Source organism: Mesoplodon mirus, assembly GCF_964341445.2.
Source record: "Mesoplodon mirus genome assembly, chromosome: 5".
Taxonomy (NCBI): Eukaryota; Metazoa; Chordata; class Mammalia; order Artiodactyla; family Ziphiidae; genus Mesoplodon; species Mesoplodon mirus.
Genome location: NC_138980.1, coordinates 72,098,313 through 72,111,820, shown reverse-complemented (window position 1 = coordinate 72,111,820; position 13,508 = coordinate 72,098,313). Strand labels below are relative to the sequence as shown.

The following is a 13,508-nucleotide window of genomic DNA, read 5'->3' as shown; positions in this document are numbered from 1 at the left end:
ATTAACCTTCTTGTTCCTGATTGTGATGCAATCTATTTTGCCTTTTCAACATAATTCAGCATAGATTCATTGTTCTATAAACTGAGATATAGATTCCAACATGTTATAACCCAAAGCCCCAGCAAAATAAAGTTTAAAAGCCTCTATTTCTGACCCACTTCTTGCAAATATGTGACAAAATATTTCAGTCTGATAAAAAGATTTAAGAATTCTCTTGGAGGTAGTATAGAGAGATCTGACATTTGACCTGTAGTAGAGCAACAGTATAAAATAATGTGAGGATTTATATTTTTAAAAAGAAAAAAAAACACTCTGGGTTTTTAAAAATTTGCAATTAACGTTCAACTAAGAAATAAAAATACACTGACAAAATTTGATCTTACATTTTTATCCTTTTAATATATAGTAGTCAAACAAAATTTATATTTCCCAATCAAAATTTATTTCCTCAGTCAAGATTATGTTTGTGGAGAAAGAAATATTTATATAGGAGGTATCATTCCATAAGTATGGTTGTGGCCAGTTTAGAACTGTGTTGACCACTCTGTAATTACATGAAACGCTTCTCTTTCTGCCAGTTTACAAGATGATGGTTATAAGGAGACTAAACTTAGGACAAAATTTGAAAATAGGAGACTAGAAATATTTTCATTAATTATTACAATAATAAAATTGTATATATCCCACATAAAAGTTAATCAAAAGCCTGGTTCAGGGAAAAAAAAAAAAGCCTGTTTCACTGAAAAATGTGACAAGTCAAGGGTGTCAATAAAAGAATGGGAAGCAAAGATTTTTCCTATCTTTAAAATCTATAAAGAGAGGAAAATCACTAGTCAGAATTGCTGGGTAATCAAGACTTATTTAGTAGGATATAAAATGCCATTTATAATATATGAGGTACTTTATGGAACATGCACTTTTATAATAATAATAAAAAAAGAAACAATGCATTGGATTCCTGTGAGGATTACATGAGGTAAAGCATGTAAAGCTCTTGTGCAAACTGGCTAATAAATGGTAGCTATTCCTGTTAATAATATGCTTATCAACAACCTTAAAAGATAGGAATTATTATTATTTTACAGATAAGGAAATTAAGGCTAAAGTGGAGAAAACAGTTTGTCTAAGATTACTTTGGAACAGGTATAATGAGTAATTGAACATGTCTGTATGATTCCAGAGCCCACATTTGTAACTACTGGCTTACATACAAAGAGGCTCTGTACAAATAAAAGACACTTTTATATAAGTAGGATTAAATGGGATAACAAAAGAGAACAAAGGGCCAACATTACCTAAAAACTGTAGCACACTGCTGAAACCACTGTAAATCCAGTCAAATATGAAGGACATAGCCAAATCTTACAGGGTCTGGAAAAAAAAGTGTTTTGAATTTAGTAGTTAACATTAAACACCAGCAACATTAAACATCAACTGTGAGTAAATAATCCTACAACCTTACTGCAAAGAATTAAACACTCTTTTCCATGCCAGTCTAACCTGATCTATACTGATAAATAAAAAACAAAATGTCATTAAAATACCAGGTAGAGACCATTCTTTGCCCCTCAAAGTAGCAAACATGAAAAAATTATAACAGTCAAGACTAGAAAAAATGTGGTAAAGGAAGCATTATCAGTGGCAGTATAAACTGGTACAAATCTTTTTCAAAACCAATTTGACAATAATGTATCTGTTGATACCATTTGACCCAAGAATTCTACTTTTAGAAATTGTCCTAAATATGGAAAAGCTTATGTATAAAGATGTTCATCAAAGTGTTCCATAAGAAAATTTTTAGAAATAATCTATGTTCAATAGTAAATTAAATATAATATCTATGGCATATGAAATATTTACCAAAACCTTGGAGTGGGGGACGGGAGAGAAGGGAGAAAAGAGGAGAAGAAAGGAAATTGATCATGAAATAAGTTTCCGAGTCTGATTTTACCTATGTGGAGTAAAAACCCTTTTTCTTTTTCTTTTGTTCTTTTGTAGCAGTTGGTACCAGATAGTAAATTTCTGGGTTTGTTATCTTTCTGCATTTTCAAATTTTAATCATGTTACTAAATGTAAAAAAAAAAAAAAAAAGATTAAATCACAGTAGAAAATACAGAGCATAGTTCAATTCAGCATTTACTTGACATGTACTTGATAAACTAATATAGCTAATATGGAAAATAAGAGAAAAAAAGCCTCTTTAGAAAAAAAATCACTTACACAAAAATATGCTTTCAGATCAACAAAGTTCATTTTCTAGAGCTGAACAAAAAACCCAGGCCCAAAACTTGGGCCAAGTCCAAAAAGTTTGAAGGGTTGTGCTATCTTTGATATTCTTCAGACTAAGTATGACACACAACACTGCTTTCTATAACTGCCTCTCCCTCCGGTGGGCTGCCAAGCTGGACACAGATGGGCCCACCAAACTCAATATTCCTAGAGGGTAAGATGTTGAGAGCACATCACCTTAAGAGTCAGAAACGGAGAAAAGAGACAGCCTACCTCCAGTCTGTACAAGGCCTAGCAGTGTTTACTAGGAAATCCCCTGGATCCTGGCAATAGATTCTCCCCTCTTCTATTAACTTCTTACTTGAATTAGCGTAAGCAGAATTTTGTTCTTGCAATCAGTTGATTCCTGATTAAGACAGAGTGACTGGCAAACTATGAATAGTTTCATTTGTCAGTATCACAAGAATGAGAACTACAACAGCAAAATAAATATATAAGAATCTATTATCTTAGAAGTTTTCATTTTACTCAAGTTGAAAATTACACCTCCTTCTATTATCATTTTAGGTCATATAGAAATTGAAACTAAAAGTCAGAGAAAATATATACAGGTGGCTTGTCTCTTCTGAAGATTCTGAGGTATATGCTTTTCAAAGGGAATCATAATAATTTTCACTGTAGAGAATCAAATAAAGCAGTGGTGTGTTGAGATATTTAATTTAATATATATTTACCTAGTTCATATTACACCCAAAGTCCAGAGCTAGACATCATGGGGAATACAAATATTGATGACAAACGTGGCTCTTTCTCTCAAAAAGATTATAGAGTGATAAATTAGCTACACAAATGCAATGAAACTGAAAAATGTTAAAACTGAATAGGATATTTTCTAAAATGGTAACAACTCACCCTATAGAGTTTCAAGACTCATTCAAACACAAGGGAAAAAAAATGCCCATACTGTAAGTCCTAAGCTACTAGGGGAGTAATGATCATAAGAGCATAAAAACAAAATAATAAAAATAAATAACAGAGATATGAGGTATTTATGTGCATACCAACAGAAAGAGGTATGGTATGCTCACAAATGCACTTTATATTTTGTATGAAAAAAGAGAAAACCAGTCCTGCTTGTCTCTACATCTGAAGTCCTATTTCCATAGTTCTATGGTGATACCAGGGTACAGCTAAGGAAAGGTTTCTTAGATGGTGTTTAGCCTGAATGGGTACAGCAAAAAGTCGGGAATTGTTAGGTAATATGACTGGGGTTAGGGGACCACAAACTTAGAGTAAAAAATCAACGGGTGCTAATTAGTGATGCAGAAGCCAGATTGATAAACAAATCTGAGACTAAATTTAGACATTAGGTCTTCATGCCTGCTACTTTTAATATATGAACATAAGAAACGATGCTGAATCCGCCTTTCAATTTAATAAAACAAAGCAAAACAAACAAACAAAAAATATCAGCTACCATTTATTGAACCACTACGAGCATTATGGTCTAGAGGTTAAGAGCAGGAGCTCTGGTGCTAGGACTTTACTATCTACTTTAGGTAAGTTACTTCACTTTCCTCATCTGTAAAATGGGGATAACAATATTACCTGAGATGATTATTGTGAAGATTAATTACTAGACGCAAAGCATTTAGTATTTCGCATGGAGGAAGCATTTAATTTTAGCTGCTGTTATTATTATTTCTTCTACTACGTGGCCCACAGTACTAGACACTTTACAGATATCACCACTAAATACCCCAACAATCTTTCAGAGTACATATATTATTGTTCTCATTTTACAGAAGAAGCTGACTTTACAGTAAGTAAAACTCAACTATTAATGATAGGCACAACTAAGTTTCAAACATGAGTTGAACTTCCCCGTCCATCCCCTTTCCCTTACATTGCATTGGCTCTCTAAAGCTTTATAACAATAGTTTTAAAGGTTTAAATTTATTTAAGTCATTACATACCATTTTTTAATAACGCCAGCTCATGACTCTGACATGTAATTCCTTCCTCTCCCACACATCCCACACCCAGTCATTCCTTAGTTCTATCAATTTCTGCACTGAAGTCTCAAGCTTTCTTTGATTCTCACAGGAGCCACCTCATCAAGAGCCTTATTGTCACTTTCCAAAACTACCACCTTACCATCAAAATGTGTTTCTACTCATCTGTACATGCCCTCCAGAGTAGCTTCCCCAAAATGTCATCTTGGACTTGTTGCATAGACAGGGTGACTATAACCCCCAGTTTGCTGGGGATAGTCTCAGCAAAGTTATTTCAGTGTAATTATTAACAGAGCTTCCTCTCACTCTCAAAAGGGTCCTGATTTAGGTTAAATTATATGGCCACTCTATGCTTGTGGATGCAGAGTCACTGGAGGTTTGTGAGCTGAGAAATGATACAATCAAACTCCTAGGCCAGTATTCCACATTCCACTCTTAGCTACCTTTCCAAGTTTAATACCTATTACTTCCCTACTTGTAGCTTTCCCCAGACCAAAGTAAACTGCTTGCCATTCACCACTGGTGACCTGGACTTTACTACCTTAAAACCTCTGCTCATTATCCTTCCCAGCATCAGAATGTTCTCCCACTATCTCTGCCTAAAGTCTCCTTGCCTCCAGCACCAGCCAAATGCTATGAAAGAAATTAATTCTCACTTGAGGGACAGATATAGATGGAAGAACCAAAAGAACCCAGGAAGGGTAAAAGAACTAGAAGAGAGAGGCAAGGAAAGAAGTTAGCCACATTAAATGCAGAGATGTCACAGCTAGCTTTGGTGACAAGGAGACAACAGTTGACAGCATGAGTAGCCTGCAGTGGAGTGGTAGTACAGGAGAGCCTATGGCCGGTACTTAAAGCACAGCAGAGCTGTGTGACCTTGAACAAGTTAAAATCTCTCAGGGTGTTTTAAGAGCAAATGAGATACAATGCACAAAGTAAGTATCAATATTTAAAACCTGGCTTCTGTCATTATTGAGAAGAGAATGGGACAGGAGGTTAACGGGTGAAGGCAGTGAGGGAATTCTTTCATTCTTTTTTTTTCTTTTCTTTTTTTTTTTTTTGTGGTACGCGGGCCTTTTGTTGTGGCCTCTCCCGTTGCGGAGCACAGGCTCCGGACGTGCAGGCTCAGTGGCCATGGCTCACGGGCCCAGCCGCTCCGCGGCATGTGGGATCTTCCCAGACCGGGGCACGAACCCGTGTTCTCTGCATCGGCAGGCGGACCCTCAACCACTGCGCCACCAGGGAAGCCCTAGGAAATTCTTCTTTCAAAAAGTTTGAAATGGGATGAGGGAAATGAGATTTTCTTCTTAAGGAAGGGTGAGGCTTGAGAATGTTGATAAATTGAAAGGAAGGAGCTAGCGGCAAGGAAGAGGTTAAAGATGAGAAAGAGAAGGAATTAACCAAAAGGGTCAAAGTCTCAAGAGGAGCCTGGGCAGAGAGCACACTCCTTCTCTAAGATGAGAAGGAAGGAAGGCCAGGGAAGATGAAGAAGGGGTGTAACTACTGAGCCCGCGAGCCACAACTACTGAAGCCCGCGCGCCTGGATCCCGTGCTCCGCAACAAGAGAAGCCACTGCAATGAGAAGCCTGCACACCGCAACAAAGAGTAGCCCCCGCTTGCCGCAACTTGAGAAAGCCTGCACAGCAACGAAAACCCAACACAGCCAAAAATAAATTAAAAAAAAAAAAAGAATAGCTACTGTGGGGGAAAGATCAAGTTAAAAGATTGCTAAAAAGAGCCAGGGACTTCCCTGGTGGCGCAGTGGTTAAGAATCTGCCTGCCAATGCAGGAGATGCGGGTTTGAACCCTGGTCTGGGAAGATCCCACATGCTGCGAAGCAACTAAGCCCGTGAGCCACAGCTACTGAGCCTGCGCTCTAAAGCCCATGAGCCACAACTACTGAGCCCACATGCCACAACTACTGAAGCCCGCGTGCCTAGAACCCGTGCTCCGCAACAAGAGAAGCCACAGCAAGGAGAAGCCTGCACACCACAATGAAGAGTAGCCCTCGCTCACCACAACTAGAGAAAGCCCGCGCGCAGCAATGAAGACCCAATGCAGCCAAAAATAAATAAATTAAAAATAAATTAAAAAAATAAATGTAAAAAGAGCCAGTTGCTAGGGTTGAAAAACATTCACAGCAGTACCAATCTGTACTGATTTCTATCCCTCACCCCCCCACACCAAGCAATGCTTAGCTTTGGAGAACAAGGAGCGAATGGGGTTTAGGGACTTCCAGAACAGCAAAAGAAAAAAAGACAGGGGAGCAGGAATTTGACAGTACTAGCAACAGGGACTGAAGTAATCTGGTCAGAAGTTCAGGCTGAGTGGATAAGGTATAAACGCAGATAGCGCATGGAATGGGGTGGGGATCAAAGGCAGGCTCCTCGCAGAATAGAAATGGAAGAATAGAGGAAGAGTCTTTAGCTAAACAGCAGGTGTAGATGTAGTAAAAGGGTGCGAGAAGTGAAAGGTGGGTCAGAAATTATGCCTGCACAGTGGAGGAAAATGGGTTCAGAATTCAAGAAAGGATTGGGTCTGGGTGGTGGCCAGCTCCAAGGCCTGGCTCTGGCATGGGCAGCTGAAGAGAATTAGAGGTGAAGGATTCGGGAAGCTGGGCTATTCCACACTGACAAGCAGTGGAATCATCTAGAAGACTGGAGGGCAGCGTTTTAGAAAGCAAGACTGTGACTCAAGTGGCAAAATCCTTACTGAAGATGACTGTTGGTAGATGAGAGCCACGAGGACTCAGGGAGGGTAGAGTGGGTAAGCCATATGCAGGTAAATGGATTTTTTGCATAAGGATGGTACCAATTTGCTTTTGTATAATTTGTCCCAAGATAACGAATTTAATAACATATATGGGGAAACTCTTCTTTAGAAATTAATGAGATATTTACATTTCTATATAGTCACGGTTTCTGAGATCCTTAAACAGAAACTCCTTAAGCTAGGAGTCATTACTCATTTTAAAGTAGAGGGAGTGAAGTAAGTCAAAAAGAGAAAAACAAATACTGTACGCTAACATATATACATGGAATCTAAAAAAAAATTTTTTTAAAGTTCTGATGAAGCTAGGGGCAGGACAGGAATAAAGATGCCAACATAGAGAATGGACTTGAGGACGGTGCGGGGGGCAGGGTAAGCTGGGACAAAGTGAGAGAGTGGTATAGACATATATACACTACCAAATGGAAAACCCGTAGCTAGTGGGAAGCAGCTGCATAGCACAGGGAGATCAGCTTGGTGCTTTGTGTCCACCTAGAGGGGTGGGATAGGGAGGGTGGGAGGGAGATGCAAGAGGGAGGGGATATGGGGATATATGTATATGTATAGCTGATTCACTTTGTTATACAGCAGAGACTAACACACCATTGCAAAGCAATTATACTCCAATAAAGATGTTAAAAAAATAAAATAAAGTAGAGGTAAAAATGCCAACTAAGAATAAAAGTTACTTAGCTACAAACAGATACCTGAGCCCTGAGAACAGGTTACACAACACCACGAATACACTATTAAGACATGTGAAAAGCAAAGGTCAAGAACACGGAAACATATACACGTCAGCAGATTTATTTATTGCATGAACACCAAACAGGAAAAGTCGCTAAGCAGATTAGAAAAGTGATCTACTCAAGTAACATGAAAATCAGTGCAAAGGGTGTAATGGAACAGAAATTCTCAGATTACAAATAACTTCTGAAAGCCTTGCCCCATTAAACTCATTAGGACAATTCCATTTATATGAAATGTCCAGAATAGGCAAGTTTTTAGAGTAATTAGTGGTTGTCAGATTGGGGGTAAGGTGAAATGGGGAGTGGCTGCTAATAAGTACTGGGTTTCTTTTGGGGTTGATGAAAATGTTCTGGAGTTACTGGTTATGGTTGCACAACATGATAAACTAAAAAAACACTGAATTGTACACTTATAAAGGTAAGAAGTGTATGTACAAGTACCCTTTATGGGTATGTACTCTCAATAAAGTTATTATTAAAAAATAAAGAAAATTATATGTTGAAAATTTACATGGACTTTTAATATTTATAACTAATATAAGTAATTTAGCAAAATTATTTAGGTATGAACTTTTTTTTTTTTTTTTTTTTTTTTTTTTTGCGGCACGCGGGCCTCTCACTGTTGTGGCCTCTCCCGTTGCGGAGCACAGGCTCCGGACGCGCAGGCTCAGCGGCCATGGCTCACGGGCCTAGCTGCTCTGCGGCATGTGGGATCTTCCTGGACCGGGACATGAACCCGTGTCCCCCTGCATCGGCAGGCGGACTCTCAACCACTGCACCACCAGGGAAGCCCTAGTTATGAACTTTTAAAAAATATACATAAGGGAAAAAAATACACATAAGATGACAAGATATAAATACTCCAAAAAGTAGTGCTGGTAGAAAATAAAAAATATTCTAAGGAGGTAAATCCTATTCAGAATAGAATTCTGGAATCAATACATTAATAACTTAGGGAAGCAAAGCATGGTAGAGCTGTGATAAAATGGATGGAGTGCCTGTCCTAGAATTTTAAAAACCTAAACTGAATGTGCATCTTTTTTTTTTTTTTTTGGCCACGCCATGCGGCAAGGGGAACTTCCCCCACCAGGGATGGAACCTGTGACCCCTGAAGTGGAAGCTAGGAGTCTTAACCACTGGACCACCAGGTAAGTCCTGAATGTGCATCTTTCGAAATACCATAATTTCATTCTGGGAAAGCCAATCTTTCTGAGTGCCAGTTTGCTTCTCCATATAAGGGAAATACCACCTGCCTCACAGAATGTTAAGAATGATTAACTATGATAATGTACATGAAAACACTTTGAATACTACCCCATATAAGGTGGTATTAATTCTTCAAACTAAGTTAATTAAAATTCAAAGCACAAATGCCAATTTTCAAGTTAACTTCAATATTAACAACTATTAATATGAAAAAGTTTTTTTTCATAATGTTCTGATTTTACTTTAAATATTAATAGCACCATCACTGTCACCAGAAAAGACATTAGAAGAGTTTCCTTCAAATCCAGGTAAGGAAATTTCACTAGGAGAGATTAATCACAATTTTCTACACAATTTTGTCAGGCTTATGATTAAAATATGTACAAATTCCGTAAGATCAGTATACTATCTGTAAACTAATTTAGGAACTATACATACCTCTTTCTCAGATTCAAACAGTACTAGAAACACAAAGGCCAAACTCTGCTTGACCATGTTTTGTAGAATTTCAGCAAGGCCCTATGCCTTTCAGTCGTCCCTTGGTGTCCTAGAGGATTGGTTCCAGGCCCCTACACCCCATCCTCAAGTCCCTTATATAAAATGTCATAGTATTTACATATAATACGTGTACATCCTCTAGTATACTTTAAATGATCTCTCAATTACATATAATATCTAATACAATGTAAATAATAAGCAAATAGTTGTAAATACAATGTAAATGCCATGTAAATAGTCGCCAGCACTTGGCAAATTCAAGTTTTGCTTTTTCAAACTTTCTGGAATTTTTTCCCCCAAATATTTTCCATCCGTGGTTGAATCCTTAGAGTGGAACCCGTGGATATGGAGGGCCAACTCTGCTAAAAGTATGGACACTGACAATGTTGAATGTTTTAAGACAATGTTACTTTATAAATACTCACCCCTAAAATTGTTAAATTTTCTTTTTACAACCTTTATTGAAACGGTGATGCAAATAAAAAAACTCTAGAAAACATTTTAGGATTGAATGTATAGCAATTATAATAATGGAACTAAAAACTAAACCTTTTAGTTCGTGTAATGAACAGAAAGTACATAATCAATTTTCCTTTAAGGGAACGTGATGCTCGATTGAAATAAGGTTAAATCTATGACAAATATAAATAGGATTTTTTTTTTTTTTTTTTTTTTGCGGTATGCGGGCCTCTCACTGTTGTGGCCTCTCCCGTTGCGGAGCACAGGCTCCGGATGCGCAGGCTCAGCGGCCATGGCTCACGGGCCCAGCCGCTCCGCGGCATATGGAATCCTCCCGGACCGGGGCACGAACCCGTATCCCCTGCATCGGCAGGCGGACTCTCAACCACTGCGCCACCAGGGAGGCCCATAAATAGGATTTTTTAAGAGGAAAGGAAAAAAACCTCTATATTAAAAATGTTGCGCACCTAAGTACTGAACTTGCCTATAATGAATTAAGAAAAAAAAAACTGACATAAGCAATGACAAATTCAATCATTAAAATACTTTTAACTCAAATTGTTCTAAAAGCTATATACAAGGAAGAGAAACTTTTCAATACCATGATTTGAAAATTATTTGCTTAGTAATGTTTTGCAGAAAAATAATTTAAATGAGTTTCAGCCAAGTGTACTTAAAGAAGAGGGTGGAGAAGTAATGAATCATTACTACAGAATTCTGATTTATAAGCTTCAAATGATGTGGCAGTGATTTTCCTTTCTGATAGCCTACTCTTTGGTCTCAATTCTTGCTTGAAGTGCAAGGCAGAGGAAGGTTAAAATGTACCCTACTCAAACTGTTAATCTGCATAATTAATGACAATGCTTCTTTAGTATTTCTAAAATGAAGGCAACACCTTCCTCTTCTGCAAACTCAGAAAACACCAATGAACTATCCTAAAGTTTTTAAAGTTCAAAATATTTTGGTGACGAACGCAAGCCCACTAAAACAACGTTTGATATACACATTGCTTTGAAATATCAGTACCACTAATTATTGATAAAATGTAAACCTTCCTGTATTCCTCATGTGTAAAATAGAGATTATACTATTACTTCCTCATTGGATTACTGTGTGCATAGCTAGTGCCTTACACATAGTAGAAAACAAATGTTCCTTTCCTTCTTTCATTTGCTTCATTTAGACTTACTCTAATTCGTATTCTAACACTTAACACTGAACCCGGGACATTCTTCAGTGTGAGACACAGTGGTAGTATAGATCTTGATATATCAATAAAAACGTGCAACTAATATTAGGTTTAGTTTTTCAAATTAAAAGGATTTCTTCACCTTATTTTGCCCCATGTACCTAACACCTTAAATTCCTGACAACTTTGGTTTTTTTGGTCAACAATGTCAGTTTTCGCTGTTGTCAAAATCAATTTCTATCTTGTTGGAAACTCTTGAAATAATCCCTAAATCATTGCAGTTTTCCCCCAACAGTGTATCTTTTTCCCACTCAAATGGGACTTGGACTATGGGAAGACGTTAACCACTAGTGGGAAAGGAAGTTCGATTTGTCCCCACACTAAGTGTGAGAGCTGAGAACAACACGCCGCGTCACAGACTCTTGAGCTGTCAATGATCCCGCCGCCTTCACCTTACTCGGTGAGGAAACTGAGGCCGAGGGGAAGGAAGGGCTTGCCTGCAGTTGAGAGTCATCTCGTTCATTCCTGAAATAACCCACCGTTTGACAGCAGCGGTGTCCTATCCGGATGACCGTCTGAGAGGCCCCGCGAAGCACGAAAGGAGCCCGTCCTCTTTCCCGCCTCCAGATTCCAGGGCAGAAAACAGGAGCCCCTTCCTCGCCCGGCTACATTCAGGGACATTGGGTGGGCCCAGGCCCGAAAGGCGCTCCTTCCCCGGGGCCCACAGCTGCCGCCCGCCGGTTCTCCGGGGAGGAGAGGCCGCCACTTACCTGCGATCGGAGAGAACACAATTCCTTGCTTAGCGTCGACCCTACTCACTCCGACACCGAACTGCAAAGCGCGATGGCTGCCGCGGCCCTAGTTCGCGCTAGCTCCTTCCGGGCCGGTGGGTGCTTCTCTCCCGAAGGTTCGCAGGACAGCAGCGCCGCACGCCTCTAGTTCCGCCTCCTGGCGGTTCCGCGAGCAGTCCCACCGCTGAATGCTCCCAGAACTGGGGCCTGCTCCCCATACACGCCTGAAGGGGCTGCACGGGCTGCAGGCCTAGGCAGAGAAGGTAACAACGCTTCCTAGCTTGGGGAGATTATACGTGACATGCTTTTCTGAAAAAATACATTTTCAAAGTACACCTGTTTCTTGAGTTCAATAAGTAATTTACAAAATGTAACTATGTAACTATGAGCTTTAAACAAGACTGTCTTGACCCCGGCCGTTCTTTGCTCATGGATGTTATTTTTCTTAAATGTATTCAAATGGGAATACTTGGGTGCCTTGAATGAAAGTGTGATGATAGCGCTTCCAAGATTGCTCTTAAGCCTAGGATTCTAGGTGATGCGGACAGAACAAGGAGGTGTTTGGGGACTGAAGCAGAGTTATTCGATAGATTCCCAACAAAGCCTGTAACTGGCTCAGCTGGATCTCCCCCTCTTCTGTTCCAGCCTCAGGAAATGCCTTACTCCATTGGTCCTCCCTTTGCACTTGTCATTCTTTCTGCCAGAACTGCTTCCCCAGATCTCTCCTCTCCACCCAGCTAACTCCTACACACTCTTCAGGTCTCAGCACAGATAGCTCTCTCATCAAAGCCTCCCTCTCAGACTTGGTTAAGCCCTCTATTTCAGGTTTCCCCAGCAACTGTACAATTTACCTTATCATTGAAGTTATCTTGCTTATAATTTTACAATGAAATATGTATGATTATTTATCTATAGCCTCCCCCAACAGGCATTCTAGAAACTTCCTTAGGTCAAGAACCATATCTGCCTTTCCCCTCTTGAACCCGTTTTCAGTGCTTGGCATACAATAGGTACTTAATACATATGAGCAAGTGATTCATTCATAATATGAAGGACTCCTAGCTACATTTTTGTCCTCAAGGGGTTAAAGAATTTCCCTGGAGTCCATTGGTCTGAGCTGGAGGAGCCTGCTGTTCCAGTCTGGGTTCACCTCTATTCTCCTTTCCACTCACCTAGTCTTAAATTCAGTTTGGTTTAATAAATACTTTTAAGTAGCCTGAGGCCCTTCACCAGGCTCCTCAAGATTACTCCACAGCTCTTTTCCTGGATTGCCTTTCTTTCCTGATATCCCTGGCATTTTAGTGAGCCTTTAGATAGAAATCTAAATTATGATTCCTGCTAACTTCAGCAACAGATTGTAAATCAACTAGGAATGGGGGAATGACAATAAGCAAGACAGTCTCTTTCCTCCAGGGCCTTTCGGTTTGGTGGGGAGATGTGTTTGTTCACAACTAACTATTAAAAAAGGTAGGAGGAGAGAAAGGATAGCAAAGTACAAACTTATGGTAGGGGTGAGGAAGTGGAGAGGCAGGAGATATCAGTGTTTGAGGAGAGTCTAAAGGATACATAAGATATTTACCCCCAATCTTTTGAAGATTGTTAT

At 39.3% G+C, this 13,508-nt stretch overlaps 1 protein-coding gene across 3 annotated transcripts in view; it reads right to left on the bottom strand.

Moving 5' to 3' along the window:
* Positions 1-11,975, bottom strand: part of SAR1B (secretion associated Ras related GTPase 1B) — a 28,583-nt gene extending 16,608 nt beyond the window's left edge. The window contains exons 1-4 of one of the 3 annotated variants that reach the window (XM_082624049.1): positions 11,885-11,968; positions 2,503-2,635; positions 1,952-2,066; positions 1,296-1,371 (exon numbers count right to left, since the gene is read on the bottom strand). In XM_082624049.1, coding sequence (XP_082480175.1) covers positions 1,296-1,353 — 58 coding nt within the window. In that variant the 5' untranslated portion in view covers positions 1,354-1,371; positions 1,952-2,066; positions 2,503-2,635; positions 11,885-11,968. Of the gene's footprint in view, positions 1-1,295; positions 1,372-1,951; positions 2,067-2,502; positions 2,636-11,884 lie in introns of all 3 variants that reach the window. The other 2 variants (XM_082624048.1, XM_082624050.1) reach the window with 2 other exon arrangements.
* Positions 11,976-13,508: the final 1,533 nt, after the last annotated feature.